A 24,474-nucleotide genomic window follows, 5' to 3' on the forward strand; every position below is an offset into this window, starting at 1 on the left:
TTGTAAAACTGTGTACGGTTGGGAAAAATGTTCTTTTTTTTCTTTTTTCCTATTTTATGCCATACTTCGTTTCATTTTCTCTAGCAAAGAAGAGAGGAAGAAAGAACGGGAAATGCTTCGTTCGGAATAGCACCACCGTACGTCACTCTGGCGAAGTTTAAATGGAGATGAAATTAGAGCCGGATGGAAACAAACTTTAGTGATTTTGAGAAATATAATTTAAAGTGGCTGTGCAAAACAAAAACGTGGATGCCGATCCCGGGGTGGTGATAGTTCGTAACAACTTTCGCAGGGATACATGTTTGAAGTGGTGAAAATTTAAGTTTAATTTACAGACGTAATCCATCTTTCGGGTGGAAATGTTTTTGCTCGTTAATAGGATACGAAAAATTTGAAAAATATACATAACTCGTAATCAAAAGTAAGAAGAGTAGAAAATATGAGTTTAAAATTTAATCGCTCTACAATTACGATAGCATACGAGCAATGTCAATCAATTAAATTGCTATTCAAGTAGGGGATCACCCCTAAAAAAATCCTATTGACATATTAACATATTAACAAACAAACAAAATGTCAAAACAATTTGCTACATAATTAAAACAAAACAGAAACATAATTTTAATTGCCCTAATCAAATATACACGCCAGGGACAGTCTGTGTTGGTATGGGGAGTTCGTGCAAACAGCACGAATAATAGAAGAGAAAATTGATGTTTTAATCATACCCTTGGTTCACAGGACCACCGTCCTATCTAATCACTGTCGATATGAATGGCCGAATGACAGTGTGCGCGCGTGTAAATATTTGCAAACGTGTCACGAAAAATGAAAACCGTTCCGCCGGTGGTTTTTGGGTGGTGAGTTTTTTTTTTTTTTGTTATTTCAATTTGAATATATAAAAATCTACTCTTCGGGAGGTAGACAAAAACACAAACAAAACTGTACCATTATCATACCGTACTGTCACCAGTGGCAGTGTGTGCCGGGTGCCGGTTGATTTCCGTTGATTAGCGTAACGGATCGGAGCGATTTTTTTGTTTTATTTTCGTCGGCTAGAATGAGCCAAAATCGACCGAGCGAAATGGTGTCAGCGAATTCGGTAATGCTACTTTTCATTTCGAAAAGAACAAAGAAAATCCGAGAGGAAAATGCGTGTGCCGAAACGGAGGCTTCACCAGACGACACCTGTGCAGAAATGGGGGGGAAGCTCAGGTGAAGCCGCCCTTAGCGTGACAGCTTCATAAATAAACATAGAAATCAGTCAATGCCAAACCTACCCCGCCAGTTGGTGAATTATGGTGAAGGACTCAATGTTGTTTGCTTTTTTTCTTTTTGTTCCTCCCCGGATGGGTGAAAATTAAACTTTTTTTTTCCTTCCTGCGTTTTTGTTTTCATTTTTCTGCTTTTTCTATGTGACTGATTCGTTTACTTAGTTTGCTGATTTTGTTTAATTTTTCTTTGCTTTCGCAACCTTTGTTTCAATTTTCAATGCAGTCTTTTATTTGTGTTTTCTTTTCCTTCTTCCAAATCGATAGGGGATGTTAAACATTAGAAAAGTTTGTATGTTTGTTTTGTTTATTAATTTTTCTTTCTTCCATTTATGCCCCAGTAGCTCCTTTTCGGGGGAGGTTTTTTTTGTTTGGCGCATTACAAATCGCTCATAATACAATCGTATGAAGCAGTGAAATGAAAGGGAAAACGAAGGTGAATAGGAATCATGTTAACTTTCTGGTATGATTCACGTATCACAAAGACGGACTCCGAATGGACACACGCAACAAATCTTCCCAACAAAGTTTATTGCTCTGTAACAGTATCAACACCGAAGCAGAAACCTTAAACAAGGGATTTTTACCTTCAACATAAAATCTTTTCTTTCTCTCCACTTCGTCCGGAAATGCTCAAATCACAAATATGTTTGAGACCAAAAAAATGACTAACCCCTTATTGCCGATAGTTGCGCTGTGCGGTTAATATTAGAAAACACAATCGCAGCGAATCGTTGCAACGCATCGTTGCCAAAATTAACTTTCCTCTCACATGCTTCATCACTTGGGTAATTCGACAGTATTTAGCAAAATGAAGATAAAAACACAAATGTGGATGATTCACCGGCTACCAGTATTGAGTGTGAAGTCAGTATAGGGCCTTAACGAAGGGTGTGAATTAAAATGCCGTGAACATGAAGTCGATGTCGGATGATTGAATGACAAAGTGTTAGAGCGATTGAATCGAACCCGCATATGCATTAAACATGCTATTGATGAATGGGCAATGAGTAATGCATTAAAATTTTGTTATTAATTGCACGATTTACTGACACGCCCGATCGGTGTTTTGAACGTGAATGTTACCTTTGCCAAGATCAAGATCAAAACGAAGACAAGATAGTAAACCTGTTAGTTCATTTACAACAGGTGTTGTTTTCCAAAACTTTTTGGAAGCACGAAACACAAGGATAACTCAATTTTTTCTCTACTCAAAAACACAATCTGGAGTGACCAAATTCCAGAAGCCCATAAATTTGAATATCTGAGGCAAGTGGTAAGGAAACTAGGCCCTTGACAATCGTCAGATATTCGTTGGACATGATGCTTTTTTATGGATTTATCGGTATATTTAGAGAAAGATTTCAATGATAGTTATAGTAAAATAAGAGTTTGTATCAGCAAAGGTAAAAAGGAGTTGTGCAATTAAATTCAGACAGGACCAACCTGTATATTCGAGGGAATTATTCTGGGCCATTTTGAAGTACGAAATGTTTTAAAATAAAATTACTTGAACATAACTTTCAACCTGAAAATAATATAGACTTCATCTTAAGACAAATTTACTCCGCGAAGTCCTCGGAAAAGAAACTCCTTATTAGGCACTCATAGGAAATTATTATATTCAAATTGTTCATTTTGTTACAATTGTTTGTTTCTCACAATCACAGAATAGATACATTCGAAAATTAAAAGATCTTTCACTAGGATTTTTTTTCCATTAATCATCCTAAGAAACAATAAACTTTAGAAATTGAAGAAATAAATGTCAAAATGTGAAATAATTTATGAGAAATTTTCCTGAAGATTTTTTGTGAAGACAAAAATTCAAAACTATTGCTTTGTGACACAAATGTACAAATTCGTTATTTAATTATAAAAACATCCGAAACTGAATGAAGCAGATTTAGCAATTAGACCTTGGTGAGAATTAATGCAATCTGTTTTTGTCTTTCAAAATTTTTGTGTTTTATTCAAAAAGTATTTTATTTTCGCTCCATTCGTGTATAACTTTACCCACTACATAAAAACCTTAAGGAGCTGAAGTAATTTATAATTGTCTTGAAAAACGCTAAAACATCAAAATTCAACCAATCCTTGCCAAACAACCAAACGCAGATATTGTACGCCAGCAAACAGATCACTATCCATGCGATAATATTGAACACAGCACGACTCTTATGGGTGTAGCGACTGTAAATATGTAACTTTAAAAGTATTAAATTCAAACTCTTGTTCTCACTCGGAAATTTTGCTTTTCACTCACTAACCCACAATCAGTTGGTGCCGAGCATTGACACGTACAGCCCGCTGAAGTCATTTTGACTTCAGTTTCTACTAATTCTTTTCTTCTAACTTCTGCAGGAACTTCTAACACCTAGGAAGGTCGCTGCAATACTAATCAAATTCGGTTCAAATGTAGAGCAGAATTATCTTAAACTTAAGCTATCGTCCCATTATTTACTTTTTCAAAATGTTTAATAAACTGCAAAGCAAATAAAATAGCTTACGCTAAAGGTAAATTAATTTTCTTTCCGATAAGCATGAGATAAAGCATGTTTAACTACACAAACTACACACAAATTAATCATTGAGATAGAAACGGAATTTATTGATGAGTATTGCGTTGTTCGTTTCGATTACTGATGTTGACTTATCACAAAACACTTACACAAAACTTAATCACACGGAATGGCGTTAGAAGTGTTTTTTTTCGGGATTTTCGTTTTAACACTCTTTCGATTTCTGGGTCTTTACACTTTTTGCTGACCTATATATAGTTCGAGTTAAATAAAAAAACGAAAACATTTTAACCATCTCACTGTGACTGTCCATCCACTCAGTGGAAACTCCTTTCGATGTACCAAGTTATAGTCCGACGAGATTGTTATAAGATATTTGGTATCTATAGATAGCTTTGGTAGATGAATGATTACACACAGGGTTAACTGTTCACTGAGATGTGTTTCCATTGCTGGATGCTTTTGCCATTCGGGTTTTGCTTCACCACTTAAAAACGTGATGGAATAATTACTACAGAAGCGCATCAAAAAACGCACGATTTCTTACGCACTACGGAGAATCGGTAAACACGGGCTTTGTTTCCCATCCACTTATCACTTAGTTTCATGAGCTGCTCCAGAAGATGCCGACGAAATCATGGAATGCATTCCTAAACGCTTCGCCTGCATCCTTCCCGCGTAGAAAGTGTAGAAAGCCGACGTACACGAGAAAGCACGTCAGCACGACAAGGAACACATTGGTCAGCAACCGTGCCATGCAACCATAACAGCTGGAAAATACAAAACAAACGAGACGTTTTGTTGGACATATTCTCATTCGAAAAACACCACACTTTGGGGCTACTTTAGTAAGCCCTCGAAACTGTACTAACCTACAAAGAATCGGTTCCATGCACTGTGCGACACATCCTTTCGGTTTCTGCTCTTGAACTTTTCCCATTTTCTGCTGTTTTGTTGCGTTTTAATTCGTAGTATATCCACACACACACAGAGAGTATATATCCACTGTGACACTATTCAAGGCGGCTGAACGTAGAAGATGTTGCAGAGATCTATGAGGTCTTAGAGTCAGTCGAGTACTGTGCCGCTGCGCGTCCCGTCAAGTAGTTGTATATACTTCACGCACGCCAAACGCTAATGTCTAGCCGACGAGGTAGAAGGAAATACCCAACTACAACTTCACGCTCAACTCTGCGTCGCCGAGCAGCGAAACAATTATCAAAATAATTTACGCATCATCTTGCAAACGTTTTGCAGCAAGAGCTCGGTGCCACGCGACACGAGAAATCCCTTTCCTAAAGCAAACTTTAAACAACGGCAAAAGCGAGATAGCGACAGACACCAAACGTCCATCGAGCAAACCCGATATAGAAGGGAGCCCCAAACGATATGACTCAATACTCAAACCGGGCAACAGCAACCAGTGAGACAGTAGTGAGTCACCGAGATGCATATACAAAACCCGAGGAGGAGTAAAAGTGCGAGCCTCCGTCGATGATGTGACCCACATCGGGGAACCGGTTCACGAAGCTGATAACTCGCCGCTCCGGGTCAGCTTGATTAGCCGGATATATCTGCATCTGCACGTCTCGGCTAATGTGCTAATAACAGTACGGCCATCTTGAAGAAGCACCTTGGGACATTGTTTGGTGCTTCATTCCCAAAACCACAAAACAAATCACTTGCGGACATCAGAAACCTGTTTACCTATCCTTTCGTTGAAGACATCTTGGACATCTACTAGTTTGTCAACCTGTAATAATACCTCTCAATAATACGTCTTTATCGGGTTGGAAAAATCGGAACCTAACGAAATTCCCACCTCACTTCCAGGTTGCGTTTTGACTCACGGTACTTTGTACCGATCACCCGATTGAAGGTCTTGCCCAGTGGAGCTACGTCACTTCGAACAGCTGATATTATGCACAATGAATCACACCATACGCGTAGCGCTCGCATACTAATCTTCCGATTGGACGATTAAAATGCAGCCCAAGCCCCCACCGGTTGAGTTGTCGTACACATGGAGGACACACCCCCCACATATGAAATGAGAGGAATGCGAAATAGCAATGGATTAGCTACCTGCAAAGGAAGGGGTGCCTAGCGACTTCGATATGTTCTACATGTTCCGTACAAGTTCCTTGGAACATTAAATTGGAAGTAATTACAAGACAAAGATTGGTGAATTGTGCAGATACTACAGCTGCTCGTCGCATCCAAATTGCATCGAGAGTTCGTGCCTTAATCAAGGACAAAAGTGCAACTCATCGGCGGATACGCGTCTACCTTCATAATCCATTTCGATGATGACAGCTTCTTAAGCGTGGCTTACGGTTGGAAATGTACAAGGTGTAGAAACCACCGGAACTAGCTGACAGGAGCTGTGAGTGAGTCGTCAATTAGTCAGTCACCCGATGAGTCACCGCATCAGTCGCCACTGTGGTGGATAAAAATTGATTCAGCAAATCTTCCATTGACGGATGAAAACGTTAACACCTTATAAGGGCAACGATCAATGGGATGAGATGTAGCTATCAGGTGTGTTTTTGATGTACTTAGAGGAGGATAATTTGAGGAGGGATTTTCTTCTAAAAAGCAGTAATCCATCAGTAGTTTTATTATGCAACATAAAAATGTTCGCCTGGAGATGACTGAAGATATCCGAACCGAATGACTGTAGAACTTGAAGCTGGGTAGCACTCTCCACAAATTGAACCAACCCATGGACATGGACAACTGAATGCGAGTAACTTATCACCACCATCAGCAAAGTGGAACAGTTCTCTATTACATCCTAGTAATTGAAGCAGCTCAACTCCAACCCTTTTCCGCATCTTGGTTACGCCATCTTGGTGTATCATCTGCTGAAGGAAACATCTGGAGGAATTGGATTATTTGCAAAAAAAAACACTTGGACGATACAACGTGCAATTGAGAATTCAAAAAAATTGAAAGGAACAGAGTTGGTCATAAACATATCTATCCTAATTCTTCAACGCTTCGCCTGCTTTATGTTCTTGCTTTTTATAACCTCAAGATTCCAAGCGAATACTCCTACGTTCTACGCTGTGAGGTATTCTTTTACTATTGCTACTCCCGAAATGGAGATCATGAAAAGGATTATATTCGACAAGCTTTGGTATGTATATTCATTCCTATCCAAAATCATCCTTTTTGGTGCTATAAATATATAAGAATTCGAGATTTATTGTGTGTGAAGTAAGTTCTAAACATAATACAAAAGCAAACAGCGTTTTATGAGTTTTTCAAGTAAAATAAAACAGAAAGCAACGGATGAAATCCATTTCGGACGTATTGTTCCACGGATTAAAAGTGTCACAACAAGCTTCTACTGGTTTAATTTACCGTACCCCAAATGTGTCACATTCATCACGGGCAAGTCACGAAATCACAATACCGTCATTGCCACTGCTGGTGCCACGCCACCGTGCAAATGACATAGCAATAAAACCTACCCTCAAATACTAGCAACGTACCAAGCTCAGAAGTGTGATGGAACTGACGGGTTAAAGCTTTTATCCTCAACCCCATCATACTTACTGTTTCATTACAATTTTAACATGTGAAAAAAACCTGGCGAAATATAATGCATTAAATCAAACCCGGTAACACCGAGAACAGGTGATGTAGCAAATGCTTTCTCTACCCGTACAACTTTCATCCTTTACTACACGTGTATGTGGAAGCAAAGCGTTTGTTTTTCTTTTAATTTTAGCACCGAAAATGTGTTCTAGCTTTTTTTTATGATCACCACCGTGTTACATTACATTTTGCCCGCACACTTTACAATGCACTTTGAAAGCAAATGGATTTGTACGGAAGCATGAACCACTTTACGCGCCAAACACAATGCAATTTTGTGTTGTTTTTACCACATTTTACACCAGCCTAGCAGTAAATGGCTTTTAAGTGAATGCGATGGTTTTTTGACTACTTCAAACATTTCTGGAATGCCCCTTTTGAAGCTATTAATAAATTCATGCTATTTTGTGATGCTACGATCCAGCGAATAGTGAAAATTAATAAAAAAAAACTGCAATCACAACCATCATAATGTCATCTGACTGGTGTTTTACATAATAATTTTACTTGAAATTAAATATATCCTTTATTTTAATCTCATTTCAAAGCTCCTCTCCACAGCATTCTACAAGGGTGTGTAACGTATGCATTTAAAAAATGGACTGATTTTGAACGTAATAAGAGCTTTCTAAACAAATGCATCGACGGCATTTGAAATGTTTCACCAGAACATTCAATCGCTTCTCCCGGGGAGATTGTCTACAGCTCAGATAAGTCATCCTTCAGGGAGAAGGCAGAGAAATCTCTTTGCCCTCGAGATTCGTCTTTAAACTTTTGTTGCACTTTACGATGCCGCCTGGTCTTTCTCCAGATGGGAGCAAATTTTATACATAACTGTTTGGCTATATCCGGTGGACTATATCGATAAAGTGTCTCAACATTTACAGCATCTTCGATCCGACCTTCGAACGTCGTTCGAACAAAACATCGCAAAGAATTCCTTTACTGTTTTCGTAGTAAATTGTTACAAATTAACAATGCAATTAACAAATCAATAAACCACTAGGTGGCCATCGGTCCATTTTTTTAAAAATCGCATACGTTATTCGAAAATCAAAAAATCAAACCTTATTATTAACTTGCGCCCATTTTGCCTTCCGGTAGTAGTATAACCATTTCTTGCTAAACGGTCTTCTCTTACGAGTCGTGCCGGGCGTACTGGTGGACGTACCGCATACGCTTGGACCCGTTGCCGTCGCGTTTGCCAACCCGGTCGTACTAGCTGCCACCGGTGGTAGCACGTCATGATCGTCTTGCACGAACGGACTTTCCGTAGTCGTTGCGGTACCGCCCGTTATCGTGGTGGTATTAATGGCGGTCGTTCGTGCTTCCTCCTCCGCTTGCTGTTCCTGGCGCAGCTTTAGCTTGTGCTTCTTGCCATACCAATGCTGACCGAACAGCTTCTCGTCGGACACGATAAGGTTGCATGTTTTGCAGTAGAACTTCCCCGACGGCATGCGGTACAGTGACCAATCCGTTTGGCGTGCCGGTACCGACAGGCTGCGCAGGATCGTATCGAACGCATTGTACGGTGTGGTCCGCACGATTACACCCATCGCGCGTGCTTTCTTCACGTGCTTCGCACCCTTCAGATGGGTCACCATCTCCGAACGCGATGTGACAGATGTTTCGCAGATCAAACAGAACGTGCCCGTATCGTCCACGCAGACGAGACCATCCTTTTTGCGGATCTCCTGCTCGAGCGTCGTTTCCACACTTTTGGACGGTGGAAAGGAACTGGCGACTGTCGGTGGAGAGGGGGGTTTAATCACTTCCACCACCTCGTCATCGCTTTCCACATTGATCGTTACGATGGGTTGAGGCGCCGGAACGATGGGGTCCGGTAGCACCACCGTCGGCTTTACGATGGGCATTGGTTCGGCAATCGGAGGGACAACTACATCATTTGCGAAATTCGTTTCCGCGGCCAGTACCTGCGCTATCAGCTGTTCGGGCGGATCCGGTGGTGGTTCTAACCGTGCGTTCTTCGCTCCATTGCGAGTCACGTCTTCCTGCTCTAAGGGTTCCATTAGTCGCTTTTTAGCCACAGGCTTTGCGGTGGATGGCGCTTCGATGGATGGCGTAGCGGTTGACGGTATCACCACATCCGTTACTATATTGGTGCTATAAAACAGAATACAGCGAGCCCATAAAGAGGGACAATCATTTAGAAACTAATATCATCTCGTGTCGCGAATAGTACTTTTTGTCGGTAAGAAAAGAAACAATCGTTTAATTCCTAATGATGCCGATCGATTCCGTTGTTTACGCAGGAAAAGATCGTCAAACATTTCCCACATTTCCCCGGCACCTGTTCTAAACCGTGTTCTACTTCAATATATACCTTCCCAGTACGGTTCGTGCGCGTTTAGTAAAGCGCTCGCTAAGAGACACAGGACACCACAGCGCCGGCAGCAATGATACGCTTCGAAGCACAGCCCACAGTAACGATGCCAAACGATGCGCTGAAATAAATATACATCACGGGCGGGAAGAAGATGAACGTTCAGTTCCTGCCGCTTTAATATCGACCGAGGTGGACTTTGTCTTGTACAACCACCTGTACAACCGACGCCAAGCACAATCCGTGTATGTGTGGCTGTGTGTCTAGTTCAACCGTGTGGACACGTGCGCTGTCGACTTCACCGCGCAATCACTTTCGTTTTCCGATTGCATTCTATTCCATGATCCTATTCCATCGTTTTATCGTGGACCATCCAGCGGATCATTCCGTGACAAAATCGGCATCGAATAGGATCAACACCGCGCGCGGGGGGGACAACAGTGCCCAATCGGAAAACGGAATACTGCACACATCCCCGTTTCCTTTTCGCTTCACCCTTCGTACCGTTGTGCTTCCGTTTTTTTTGTGTATTTGTTTTTTTTTGTTTTCTTTTCTTTTGTCTACAACCCCACTGACCCACAGGAAGGAAGATGGATATTGGAGGACAAAAATTAAGCGGTTTTGTAAAGGATTAAGATGTACCAAAACGGAACAGAACGGGTGTGAGAACTGGCACGACGATACAGTACGATTGTGGGAAGGGAAAATAAGACAGAGCTGTTGAGATTATCGACGCGAATTCCAGGCCGCCCTTTTGTCCTGTTCGGGAACAAGTGGATCCGATTTCCATTCGGTCGCGGAAGTCTAACCTTCCGGTGTACCGTGACGATCTTTAACGAGCTTTATAATGGAAATTGAACCGTTGTTCAGTAGGGTTTATCAACAATCTGTTCCGGCACGAGTATCAATTTTTTTTATTTTGATAGTATGTTATCTTGATTAATTAATTTGAAGTAATAAAACATACCATCAAAATTCTAATTTTATATTTACTCTTGCGGAACAGACTGTGCTGAAACGCGCTGCGACGACGACGCCCGCTAGACTCTCCATACACTCAACCTCGATTAGGGCTACTTACGTTCGGATCCATTTGCCCTCGGCATTATAATGGCCATTGCCGGATGGGAGCTTTTTCCCGTTCACCACCATCCAGTGCCGCTTGCCGGTGTAATGTTGATTGGCGTGCTGCACCGACGTGAGCACCAAATCGCACGCCTCACAGTGAAACACCGATTTGCCAATGGATGCCGTATCGGCGGCCAGCTCTAGTGCTGGCCGCTGTCGTACCGGCATCGGAGTGCCCGTTTGCACGCAGTACTCCTTTAACCACTGGTTAATTTTCTTCTCGTGCGCTTTCGACTGGTAGTGAATGTTGGCCGAGATGTGCGAATTCATGCGCGTACGGCAGAGATTGCAGTGAAAGTCGCCGAACAGTTGCTTCAGTTCCTGTGGCAGTAGCTTTTCGTCGTCCGGATTCACTGCAATAGAAATGGATTTAGTGAGAAAAGTTGAGGGAAAATTCAGTCCATTACATCGTACACGTACAGTATATAACGGTTTTCGTATGTAGCTCGTTCTTTTTCTCTTGGGCGGGAGGTTTCTGTTTCGGTTTAGGTTTTGCATCCCGTCGATGTTTGGTGTCCGGTGCGCCTTTCCCTTTTACTGGACCGTTCCCGTTAGTAGGCATTACTGCTAACGGACCCATTGGTGGTCTTATTGGTTGGTGAAATTCCGGTTGCATCATATTTGGATCAATGGGAAACGATTGCATCGGACTGACCGGTTGCCAGTTTAGTGTGCCACCGTATGGCACCAAACCATTCCCCAGCTTGTACTGCTCGTACTGCTGCAGTTGATACTGATAGTGTCGATGTTGCTCTAGATACTGATTGTAGATCATCTGTTGCTGCTCTACCGTTTGTGCGTACTGCGTCTGTTGTACATAGTGTTGATACGCTGCACACTGCTGCTGGTAGGCACTGTACGCCTGCTGGTAGTTGCGCCATTGTTCCACCGCGTTAGCTGCCGATGCAGTCGTTTCCGGATCAATGTCTGGTGGTTTGGTTGGTTCCACTGGCTCAACCGCAGGCTTTATATCACCTTGGGTAGCCATGGGCTGTTTTTCTGTGCATTGAAAAAGAACGTTCTTTAAATTCAATCGACCATAAACTTTCGCCTGCGATCCACCGACCTGCGTCACTCATGCGGACCCGGCTTGAATGTTCCAAAACAATAAGCTAGTAGCAATTCACAAGACACAATCTAGAAAAAAGCATATCAGGATAAATTGAAAGCACGCAGTCCAGCGATATCCGAGCAATGCGATTCTCACTTTAAAACAGGTTATTTTCACTACAATTGTACGTCCTACGCTTATCCCTTTTTATTTACAGCAGGTGCTTGTTGTTGACATTCTTGCTGACAGCTGAAAATTTGTGAGAACCTTTCAAGCAAGAAACAAATAGACCCAACGAACAATATTAACAGCACTCACATTCCTCGTACCTTTGTTATTTTACGCTTCTAGTTCTATTGCATTTTCGGGACAGGTTTTATTAAATTTAGCGATGTTATATTATATACAAAACAGAATAAACTTATTCGCAAATAGGCTCGATTGGTTGTAAGACGTTGTACTAAAACTATGCAACTGGCTCCCAATCTGCTTTAGAACAACTATCTCCGTTTTGTTTATTGGGTGAGCGAGAGAAACGTGCTCAGTAATCAACTCTCTACTGTACACGCTTTGACAATCAATGAAAATAAATACTCAAAACAACACACTTTTGCACACACACACGCAACACATTGCTCTGCGAGGAACGGCTCAGATTGTATTACAAACACTTTATCATGGCAATATAATCTACACCACTTCGAAAAGAGAGATTGAAATGGACGCGTGAAGAAGTTTTGTCGAGTTTTTGGGGCCCGCTGCTCGTTGGAATCGTTCGTGTGAAGTCGTACAATTGGGCGTAACTGTGGTGTGAATGAAATGTTGTACGATTTGTACCGTAATTCGTTGTTAAAATCACATTCAGCGTGAACTGCTCCGAATCTCGAGAATCTGCAGTTGTGTGCGCGCGTGTGTGTTGTGTTTCACTGTGTGTGTGTATATGTGTAAAGCGACCCTCTCCGGTGCATTGCTGCACATTGATTTTGTCTTTTAAACAGTGTGGAAGGGAACGGTTGTGTTTGGTGTTGGAGGGAACTAGTGAAGTGCATCTTGAAGCTTTCTTTGTCCTTCAAATCAGCTCACGGCTAGGCTACTGTAGCGCCAAATACTGCCCCCCGGTCTGTTGAAACTGCACCCGGTTCCGGATGCACCGTGCATGGTTCCGTGCCCGGGTGCAGCAACTCAGACGGCCAATGGTGATCGATTCTAGTGGCCGCTAGGATTGCAAAGCGAGAGTAAAAGAAGAGCAACAGCATCCAACAGCAACCCGTATACGCACGTAACCCACCTGTCCTCGGTTCCAATCGGATCGGAACAACCATGTCCAGCCGTGTGCGAAAACACAACGAACCGATGAAGGCATTCGTGCCCGTCAGCTCCCTGCTGCTGAGAGGAACCGGATCCATTCATTGTTCGGGCGGAAGTTCCGGTACGAGCGCTACCGGCCAGCAAACTGGCAGTCCCAGCAGCACTAGCGGTGCGGCCAGTACCGGTTGCGGAAGCACATCGTACGCCACCGGAGCAGGAAAGTCCCTCTCGGCAACGCTGTCCCCACCCGTCCGGCATATCTCACCGGAACATGCCATCTGTGGCAATCGGAGCCCGGGTGCACTAACGTGCAAAGGTAAACTGGCCCCCGCTTCCCCTTTACTCGGAATCCTTTCCCCATATTACCCCGGCAGAGACGGAAATGAATGAATTTGTCCTATCGGCCGATAAACTGGGATGAAATGGGAGAGGAAAATTCATGCAACCAGGGAACCATATCTGTGTGTGGATGCTATTTATCACCTCAACCCTTATATGTTTCATACATGTACAGTTTTATTTATTTTTTTAGAACCCATCACCACGGCCTTTGTCGACGGAATCCTGCCCTCCTTTGTGTGGGCCCGTCCGCAACGCAAACAAAGCACAATCCTTATGCGAAAATCGTTCACGGAAAACATTCCCTTTTTTCGCACTCACCGAAAAGGTTTTCCTTTCGCTCTCGCTTGAGTGTGGGCTCTCTTTTCTTTCCCTTCCGCACCGCACACCGTCCTTTGGTGTCTTTATATGTCCCTTTTTGGTGCTGTGGTATTTGTGCGCGCACACACAAGGTGCATATCCCATCATTCGCATCAATCGACATCGTAGTAGCACTTGCAAAACTCCAAAAACGTATCTCACCAAGAGTACAATACTCCGCCTCCCCGGTTTGGCGTACTCTACTACTACGCGGCGTAATTTTTCCCCGCTTTTAACGGGCCACTACGTGTCGGATGTTGCTACCGGCATTGCCGACCGGTAACTGAACTGCCGTGCATGCCTCTATTATTAATGCAAAATCGAGATGTATTACATATCTTTGTCTGAAGTTGGCTCGTAACCATCCGCACAAGGCGAACACTTTCGCTTTGGAAACAGTTATTTATCTATGTAAAAATAATTGCACCCGTTAATATGACATAAAATACTTTTGGTAAGATTAAAATAAAAGTATTAAGTATCCAAGTTTTATTTGTGAAAAATGTTTCATTTAGGAATAACAGCAAAAACGTCTGCAAGTATGCAATCCGCACTACGTTCCTTTTTGGGAAAAACATTTTTATTCTGGAGTCGTTTTTTGCACCTCGTTTGTGATATAATTGAGCAACAACGAATGTTATATATAACCAGCAAATTACGAACTTTTTTCTATCTTTAAAATATACACAATGTCTAAAGTTTTCACAACAGACATAATAAAACACGGCAGACATTCCAGTAGAACAGTCCCGTGGAGGCGCCTAGTACCTGTCTTGAAAAGAAGAAAAACTTAAATAAAAGGATGAATCTTTTGCTAAAACTCTTTTTTCGATATACAATACTACATAAGTACTCTGACTTGTGGATAGTAATAACGATAGCCGTTACTATGAAGTTAATATTTGTAAAAAAAAATTCTTAGTCATTTCGTGTACTTAACGTTGGACGTCGCATAAACAACACAATTTATCAATCAAAATAATTCATTGCCCCAAGTATTCCATTTCAAGTGGGTAAAAGCAACTTTCTTTCGTTGTTTGCTGGCATTTATTTTTAACATTTCCTAAAATTGAACTTAAAAACATCAAATCCAGAATCCGGCCCTACATCCGTTAGTGCGAAAGAGCACCGACACATGTAATTGCTGCGCACCACTGGCACCATGGTACGCAAAGTGACCGATGTTATCCCGTTCTGGCGTACCGAAGGACTCCGACCAAGAAGGCTCATGTTATTTATCAATGAAAACGTGTACGTTCACGGCGCTCGAATCTCGCTCGTTACTTGCTCTTGCTCTCGCAAGCAACCGCTTTATCTCCGGTGTGTGGTGCCCTGCTGCTGATGATATTGTTCCCCGGCCGGCCCCCTAAAAACGGGTATCGTTGTGTTTGTGACAGGAAATTGTGTACAAAACCTGGTGAGCCTATCCGTTCCTTTTGGGCACCAAACGGGACCGGTAGTTCATGGAATGCGGCGTAGGCGTTTATGTAGCGAGGCCCTCTTTGCTCGGCTGGAAATAGCATCAAAACCACCACTTCGCACTTTAGGCTGGAGTTGTGGAATGGATATTGAAACCGGGAAAAAGGGAAAAGGGTCTAAACGAGAAATTGTGTAATAATACATGACCCTTCCGAGCTAACGCCTAGCTAATGTTTGTTAGGAAAATGTCAAGCATTGATACTTTCGTTTGGTTGTTGTTTTATTTTAGGTACCGTTTTGCAAATGTCACCCGAAGAGGATCGTTAATGAGCGAAATGAACGCTTTACGAATATGCTACTTCAGAATACAAAAAATAGAGGAGATTAAACAGAAGAAATTCCTTCATTAGGCGCCTGTTGTTGATTCTATCAACCACAAAGCAAACTCCGTACCGGAAATTCCAGTTAGTATCGAAATAGAGAAAAGAGAGAGTGTGAGAGAGAGAGAGCAAAGGGAAAGTGAACGAAACAAAGAGCACAACTCAGCCACAAGGATACTCATTCAATCAACGCATAAATAGTGTCCTTGATCTTCAAAATTGAATGCACGCGCGTATCGTAGCGCTACGATATGTGTGCTCTCTGTTGGGCAAAACCAGAACCAGGTGTGATCCTTTTCCTGCTGCAACGGTTGGCAAGCGTGTTACGCTATCTCGTTTTGGTATGCCTCACTGTACTATATCCTGTGGAGTTACGCTACGCGTGTCAATGTATGAGTATACGTATCTGAGCATGAGAAGAAGGATAGTATTACTTTTTAAGCGAACGATTCATCACGTAGTCAAGCTAGTCAAGCTGTATTTTGTACTAAAAATCTTTTACTAGCCGTAGCTCAGAAATCCCTAATCTTTCCCGAGTAGCACATTGCAGGCCGGATTGTTAAGTGCGAATGCGCTGACTATCACCATCCCACACGGGTTTTGCTAATCGATTCGATTTTTTTTTTGCTCATTTCCTGCCATTTCATGCGCACACCGGTGCACGCTTTTATTGCCACCGGCTGCTGGTGGTGGGGTTGCAACATTGCAGGACATAAAAGGGTGTCGCGAAGTGCAGTTGATTCAGCGCCGTAGTAACTACTACACCGAAAGACCGAAACACCGGTGCGCGTGTACACGCATGCATACCATTAGCACAGTTATCCTTGAAATCATGGCACTCTCGACGTAATGGCAATGCCGGTACACGGTGTACCGTTCATGCAGAGTGTTAACGGAAGGCTATATAAATCATTCTGAAGATAGGGTGGCTTTCACCCTCGGAGCCACATTGTTTGAGCATATTTTTAGAATGATTACCCTGGAATGATACCGAGGGTCCTTGCTAAATGGGGACTATTTTTTGTTTTATATGTTCGTTTTACATTACGCGGGTTGCATAATTAATAAATACATAAATTTAAAATTCGACTATCAACTACTAAAAAGCAAGCTTCGTTTGTTTCTTTAGGAAAAATTCTTAACGACGGTTGCATACGACGCACCGCATCGCTCGATGCACTTTATCTACGTCCGGCACCGGCCTGGAGCCTCATCACACCGACCCTACTGCAGCTGGACAAAGCGACACAGACGGAGGAATCGTTTCTCGAGCGAACGCGTGGCACCACCGGCACGATGCTTTCCGCGGCCCAACCGACCGACGTGACCGGTCCGTCCCCGTCGTCCACCTCGTCATCACCGGTAATTACCCGTACCGATGCCACGACCCCGACTGATCTGAAGATGGAGAAAGTGATACGACAAAGACTGCAGCGTACGCATCGCGGTGAACATTCCGTTAGCTCCCAGACGCTTAGCCCTAATCATGGTAAGGGTATGAGATTGGGTATGAAACCCGCAAACTGACTGTTTTACTTTCTATCACCAGCAAAAGCAAGCCCAGTATCGATACCAACACGTACCTGTCCGCCCGTACACATACGGCCGATGCGTAACTCTGTCGAAGGTTTGAATCAGGAGATTGAAAAGCTGGTCCTGTATCCCGGCCAGCAGCACAGCTGTCGGGCCGAGTTGGAGATGGTGTGTATTGATGAAAGGAAAAAAATGTCAAAGCTGTATAACAATTTTTAATCCAACACCTCCTTCCGACAGTACTCACGCGGCACGCCGGAAGGACATCGGGCACCGCTGGCCGATCTGTTCCATGGTGCCGGTGCCGTTTCGCTGGTCGGCGGTCCAGGTGATACGCGCTCGGTCAACACGCAAACACCGCTCGGCGATACGCTGTCTTCGGACGATGGTAGCCAGAGCACGTCCCCGGATGAGGGTGCCGTCACGACGAGTGCATCGCCTAGGATCAATAAATTCCTAGCCCGTGAACCACCGGATGGTTGTGAAAAGGTAACCGCATGGACCGGTGAACGAATGAAATCGAACGGGAAACGTGTGCTACAATTTGCTGGCTTACTTTTAGGTTAATTTAAAACTCACTGAAGCCGATACCAGTACAAACACGGCCTGCTTCAAACCGTGCACTACCGCATTCCAGCTGAAGCCATCGTTAGGTTCCGCATTCCAGCCGCTGCAACCGTTACCGACGCTTAAAACAACACCGGAAGACGACGATGGTGACGATGGGGAAGTAGCAGAAGGTGCTGCAGCAGTCACCGCTTCCACTACCGAGTAAAAACGTGCTAGCAAAGCTCGCGTACAACCTAATCGTGTGTTTATTTGTGTGGTTTAAATCGATTGCTTCGAAGCGAACTTGTTTTCCGTTTGTTGTGGCCATTACTTTTTAAATCTTGAAAATAACCTAGAGTGTAAAAGTTAGATTGTAACGTTAGCGGCTCATTTTTAAAACGTGTTTGAAAAGTGGAAACATTACAGTGCAGACGACGTCTAATGTATCGGTTTTTATTTGGTTCGTTTCGCGTAGATATTACTACGGTTAAACAAAAGAAACGTTGATAGTAATTTGCAGAAGATTACGTACGATAGCTTTGTTACAAACAGCAAAAACAAAACAAACCAGAAGGAAGCTTGTTCTACATGGAACAGGAAGATGACTGAGAAGGAATGTGAATGTGAATAATATACAAACAATTTTGTATGGCATTTTTTCAAGACAAGCTACAAAAGTATTTGCTTTTACTGCTCTGCGCCACGATAATGCCTATCGAATGGGTAGAGGAGCATCGAGAAACAGGAAAGTCTACTGTACGAGTCCGCACATCAGCAAGGGGCAATTCATTCAAACAGATCGATGGTAGGGACGCTACACATCTTGTGAAGTATCATCGAACGCAAAAAAAACACACACAATCGACAGCCGGTGTCTGTCGACAACCTAGGGAAGTATCTTCCCACGTCAATAAGCAAAAAACCGTGCATCTCACGAACTCAAGTAGCATTTTTTGGAAGACATTTTTTTTCTATCAAAAATACTCTACAGTGAACTGGTATTCGCATACACACCACACCACGAGCGCCACATCCAATCTTAACCTACTAAAGCGGTTTAGAGCGAGTGACGCCTTGGTCGTGTTTTGCTGAATATAACAATAAATAACCAAATCCTATATACACACACACAAACAGCAAACAGCAAAACCAAACCACTAAAAGTCACATATATACAAATATTGAACAAATGCACACGGTTAAACGATAAACGGACGACATTATTATTGCTTGTATATTTCATAATAGCGATGATGATGAATAACATAATTATGAGGCTCTCCATCACGATAGCGATGGTATCGTCGTGCATTTTTGTTTTGTGTGTGTGTGTTAATCTGCCATAAAAGATACGTACGCAGTTAGTACACGTTCTGTTACTGCGAGTTCATTTGCGCTGATTTTTAATTTGTTTCTTTTTACTTGTTTTGTTTTTTTATTCCGCAACTAGAATGTTTAAGCTTTTCGTCCGCTGTGGTCAAAATAACGATATATTCGATTGTAGGTTTATGTGTTTGTGTTTTTTTTTAATTCAATTATGTTTATAAATAGAGTTTAATGAGCATTTTATATATTTACAATTGGTCTATAATGGCGTCACGAATTACTGAAGTCCTGAAGAAGATAACAATAAATTAATAAACAATAATTACACTTACAGTAACGACGAAATAAATTGCAAATGAAATCAACAAAATACACACACACCCACACTCTAACAGCAAAGAAATTCAAACCGGTCAAATGAACAATAGAAACCGAACAACAATATAGAATCAAAATAACGCAGCTGCATTTATAAGGAGCGTACCAGGATTCCGGAACAAGCGAATATTTATATTTTCTCTAAGAAATCTTTTCAACCAAGCGTAGAAGAAACAAAACAGATAGGTGAAAATGGAATAGACAAGTGAAGAAAGTAAAGACTAGAAGCAACACACCACACACACACACACATGCATATAGACACATCCATTATTAGAATGGTAAAAAATAGTGTACGGACCAACAGTAACTAAAAAGCAGATGAATGAAATCGCTCCAAGGTACGACAAAGATCTTAACAAGAAGTTGCAAACAAACGTGAAAATACAAAACCATTCCAGGCGGTTATGTTGGCGCGACGAAAATGATTGAAAAAGGACATTTTGTTTAACTTTGTGTTCTTGGTTGTTTGTTTAGAGGAACTTTTTTCTTTCTATTTAAAAGAAGCGCATGGAAGCAAATGTGTTTGGGTTAAACGAAGGCGTTACACACGACATTTACGCTTGTATCGAAGGATTCGTGAACATCTACCAACTCCCAAATGAACAATGTACAAATCAATCGACTTAAGGATTTACTTTAAGCAACTAGTGGGCAACACAAGCAGAGGCGAAACCAATCAATCGCTGACGAGGCTTAGATCAAACCTCACAAGCGCTTAAGGCGTATCCGTTACGTACACATCCAACGTCCTTAGCGATACATTTCCTTCGAATGTTTCGTTGCATTAGTTATGTAAGCAAATGCATGCCCTCTTAAGCCGGGATTAAGCCGGAATTAAACAGGGAATTCATCCCTGGGATTTTACCGCAGCTTGTTTTAAATCATGTTACAAATTTATTAGTTTAGCTTGCGTTATAGTTATCTTTTATCAAAACGTAATTATTTTATAGATTATTACCTTTTTTTCATTCATTAAACATATCGTTTTAGCAAACCATTTGTGTTTTATTTTTCTAATGTTTATTTTCTTTCACATTTTGTTGTCATTCTAGCGTTCTATTCACATATTTATATGCTTTCATTTCAGTTTTTACTACTTATCAACCACTGAGCTTATCCATCTTTAACACACATCAATTTCATTAAAACAAAAATCGGATCGTAACGAAAAGAGACAAGCTCTTGCCCAAGCGGAAAGAATGCTGAGAAAATTGTTGACTATCCTTTCGCGTGATTGTGTGCCCGGTCGAAAAATTAGAGCTTCTGGATGTTGAGTTCGGGTTTGAAGGTGTAACGTTGCATGCTTGCAGAAGTGTCTCCTTAGCATCCCCAAACGGTATGTACGCTAAAACTGTAAAACTATCTCTAGAAGATCGATTTTATTCTAACTAACTATTTTAAGCGGTTTGTTACATTGCACGCAACAAATGAAACCAGAAAAAACACCCCCCACAAAATGTTATCAAACTTATGGCAAAATTGTAAACGGAGCACGAAAGAACAAAATGAACTGATTTATGTGTTATAATTCGTTATGAACGAAAAAGAAATATGAAAATCGGACGGTTATGCATGAAGGATGACACGGATAAAGACCGAAACAAATTCACGTAACACATATATACATTATTATTTAGCATAGGTTACGAAATCGATACATTATAAGCAAGAAGAGAAGAGCATATATTTATTATATATTTTTTTGTGAATGGAAACAAATTCCCCAAATTGGCAAAATTACGAATACGAATACTACGTGTTATTTATATCCCGAAGAGAGACACTAGAGAGTAAGCAAATCCCAACTAGTAATAAATGCGGAAAAAATGGTAGTTCAATAATCGAACGGTACCCATGTTTAGGCAAAATCATCAAACGTATAAAGAACCCATCAATTGAAACGGTTTGCTATTGATAATGCGTCAAATTTGTACGATATTATGTTTTATTTTGTCGATGGAAAATTAACACTTAAAACCACAGTCCGCCACGTGCTTCATTTCAATTTGCGCTTGACTGTGTTAGTCTGTGTCTCAATGTTTGCGCACTGTTAAGAGAGTGCTGCGTTAGGGGTTTATTCTAAACGAAAGCAGAATGACCACAGTAAACACACATACACACATTCTCACAAAGAAAACAAAACTATAAAGTGCACATGATAAGTACATATATTTTGGGATACGATACGAAAACAAAAAAAAAACAAGGAAACAAAAAACGTGCGATATAAAACATTTAGCGATAACAAAATAGTAACAACCGTACGCTAGGGTAGCGTTCAGGTTAAGCAAATTTAAATGTGACATAGTAACGCTGGCTCTACACCGTCTAACATGAACGCTAATAGATAGATCGGTTTGGGAAAAAAGGTAGCAAAAATTTAAAAATCACATAGAAGAAGAAGAAAACACACGGAAAACATGTGCCTCGCCTTTGGCTATTTTGTAAAAAGAGAGAGAAAAAAAAAATCATACGCATTACGACAAACCAAAAAACAAACATACACTGATAAATTAACAACACCGAAACAGTTGCGTCATCTTTCTAGCACACAATCATATATAGCGTATGACGAAAAATCACCGACAGCAAAAACAAAACACAAGAAAAAAGAAAGCAAATAGTTCATAATCTATTAGTAAAACTGAGAAAGAAGAGCAAACAAAAATATAAACAAATTCGTAGCCAAATTTAAAACAGTACACCCACTCACACGTACATACAATGTTTCGGAGGTTTTGCGAAAACGATAGACAAACAACAGCAACAACAAAAAAAACAGCAGTATGGTTATAGAAATATAGAAACTGTTTCGGAGCTTTAAATAATAAAACGAAAACAAAACAAAAACTAGAGGAAAAACTATTTGTGTAAAAATAAAACTAAAAGTTGTGTTTATAAACTATTAGAACTGTTCACATCAAAGGATAAAGAAGAAAAAACAACTATTCTATATTGTGAAAGAAGTGTAGGAAGGTACAGAAATCACATAAAACGAACCAAGCACACACAGCCATAGTAAACAGGAAACATTGAGACAACAGACTAGAGCAGATCAGTTCCCAGCAGAATCACATACGTGTATGTGTGTGTGTTTATGAGTGTGTGTGTGTGTGTGTGGGTGTGAGTGGAAAACGAAACTAAGTAGACGCTGAGAGTGAGAGACTGGAAAAGCGGGAAAGCGTACTTAGCGGTTCACTTTCTCCATTTTTTTGTGAAACTAATAATTCTGAACCAACATAAACACTTTATACGCATACGGAGCTGTTCTTCTGGAACGATTTTAGGCAACACACATAAGCACACAAACATGCACACATACATACACGCATTCATAAAAAAAACTGTAAGTAAACACTTGTATAGCGAAACACATAAACAAAACAAAACAAAGAAACGGTCATTTAGCAGGGTTGTGGTATGATAATTGGTTTGTTTTCCGCTTTGAATTGGACAGAAGATATTGGGTTTCCCCTTTTTAAATCACTCCGCACATGTAAAAGCGCAACAGAACGTAACATTATACAGCATAAGATGTTGAGTGAGGGTTAAAGTATTCATGAAAAAAGGAAAAAAAAACATATAAAATCAATTTGCAAAACGAAGCAGAAGAAGAAAAAGAAAAACAACAACAAACAAATCGGAAAATAGTAAACAGAAAGCGAAAAAACAATAGAGAAAACAGGATCAAACCAAAGGATGAGCGAAAACAACAAAAAAAAAACGAAATGCTTCACTAGTTGCATGGAAATAATACACATACAAAAACACATGCGTATATTTTAAAACAACTTCAAGCGACAACTACAAAAAATGGTACCGACATATCTCAAACCAAGTAGCAAGTGGTAAACGTTAAAAAACAAAATCAACACGATACGTTGCAGTACGTACTGCACCTGAAACGTGTACGCGTGTCATCCGTAGCTGGCGTGTAAGTCGCGTTCATGCTTACCCGCACAAGAACAAAATCGAAAGGCGGGAAAAGAGTGAATCCTCTCGTACCATAAAACAAAAACCAGTTGTGGTGTTGGATGAAATATATTTTGCTCACATATACGTTATTTAAATAAGTTTTGCGAATGGCAAATGGTGACTGATTGCAAAGGACTGAAATGTGCATGGAATGTGCAAATGAAATGGAGAAGAAATGGAAAACATTTAAAAAACAAGTAAAACGATACACTAGTAAACAACAGTGTTGAAGTGCAATGGATAATGTGGAACAGTTACGTAGAAAAGAATAGAACTGCACTGCATTCAAAAATAAGCAGAACAATTTGCAAATAATTGTGAATCTATAAACAGAACAAAAGTAAACCATTTCCAACAGGTTAACAGACATGTAAAACCCGTGCAAAACAAATAGCAAAGTGAAACAGTGAAAACAAACAAACAATACAATACTAAATATACAGCAAATCAAGCGGAACACAGTGTGGAAACAATAACAAAACGATATCTGTGTGTTTGCAATTGTTCGTACCACGAGAAAACGAAATCGTTCATAATCAATCACCCGTCCACGCACGGTCAGTAGAAGAGAGAGTAGACGCAGGACGAAGGGAGGGGCTGGATAGTGCACAAGTTAATCTTTTTGCTTTGACACACGCTTCTTTAGCGCACATCTGTCATCCGTCGTTTTGTTTTGATGGCGCAAAATTGAGTGAGTTGCCCGCAACATGTTGACGTGATAGATTTCTCCTTCAGAATGTTTTACCACGCACGATTGACCGATTGATTGCGAATCAAAATTCTTTAAATTCCATTCTTTAACCTCGCCCCCTCCCTCCCCTGCCAAATGTTCCCGTTCCAAAGGGAGTGGAAAAGTTCGTCCACTTAAGTGTGATTGTGATCATATCCAGGGTGGAATGGGAGATACTTCATGTACGATCTGCCGCCATTCGATCAAGCGTGATGCTTGTAGTGGAAGCGGACATCGGGGGGAGGTTGAAGT

At 41.3% G+C, this 24,474-nt stretch overlaps 2 protein-coding genes across 2 annotated transcripts; one reads left to right on the plus strand and one right to left on the minus strand.

The window, feature by feature from the left end:
• Positions 1-7,900: 7,900 nt before the first annotated feature.
• Positions 7,901-12,203, minus strand: LOC125769759 (uncharacterized). Its single transcript, XM_049438588.1, has 5 exons — positions 12,079-12,203; positions 11,938-12,008; positions 11,292-11,870; positions 10,825-11,224; positions 7,901-9,523 (listed from the first exon to the last, which is right to left on the minus strand). Exons 2-5 carry the CDS (start codon positions 11,948-11,950, stop codon positions 8,461-8,463), a joined length of 2,055 nt encoding a protein of 684 aa, XP_049294545.1. The 5' UTR covers positions 11,951-12,008; positions 12,079-12,203; the 3' UTR covers positions 7,901-8,460.
• A 77-nt stretch (positions 12,204-12,280) lies between these two features.
• Positions 12,281-23,976, plus strand: LOC125771632 (protein FAM117B-like). Its single transcript, XM_049442436.1, has 5 exons — positions 12,281-13,546; positions 16,858-17,217; positions 17,278-17,429; positions 17,502-17,750; positions 17,824-23,976. The coding sequence occupies exons 1-5, from the start codon at positions 13,243-13,245 to the stop codon at positions 18,034-18,036; spliced, it is 1,278 nt and encodes a 425-aa protein (XP_049298393.1). The 5' UTR covers positions 12,281-13,242; the 3' UTR covers positions 18,037-23,976.
• The last annotated feature ends 498 nt before the right edge of the window (positions 23,977-24,474 follow it).

Source organism: Anopheles funestus, chromosome 3RL, assembly GCF_943734845.2.
Source record: "Anopheles funestus chromosome 3RL, idAnoFuneDA-416_04, whole genome shotgun sequence".
In the NCBI taxonomy this organism is placed as follows: domain Eukaryota; kingdom Metazoa; phylum Arthropoda; class Insecta; order Diptera; family Culicidae; genus Anopheles; species Anopheles funestus.

What these genes read in the sequence shown, in the direction of transcription:
- LOC125769759 (XM_049438588.1), bottom strand. An exon ending in TACGAAAACCGTTATATACT is followed by an intron (nt 11,225 to 11,291) that starts GTACGTGTACGA and finishes TTTCTATTGCAG; the next exon opens with TGAATCCGGACGACGAAAAG. An exon ending in GAGGGCAAATGGATCCGAAC is followed by an intron (nt 9,524 to 10,824) that starts GTAAGTAGCCCT and finishes TCTGTTTTATAG; the next exon opens with CACCAATATAGTAACGGATG.
- LOC125771632 (XM_049442436.1), top strand. Translation starts at nt 13,243, where the DNA reads ATGTCCAGCCGTGTGCGAAAACACAACGAACCGATGAAGGCATTCGTG. An exon ending in GGGTGCACTAACGTGCAAAG is followed by an intron (nt 13,547 to 16,857) that starts GTAAACTGGCCC and finishes TTGTTTCTTTAG; the next exon opens with GAAAAATTCTTAACGACGGT. An exon ending in GTCGGGCCGAGTTGGAGATG is followed by an intron (nt 17,430 to 17,501) that starts GTGTGTATTGAT and finishes TCCTTCCGACAG; the next exon opens with TACTCACGCGGCACGCCGGA.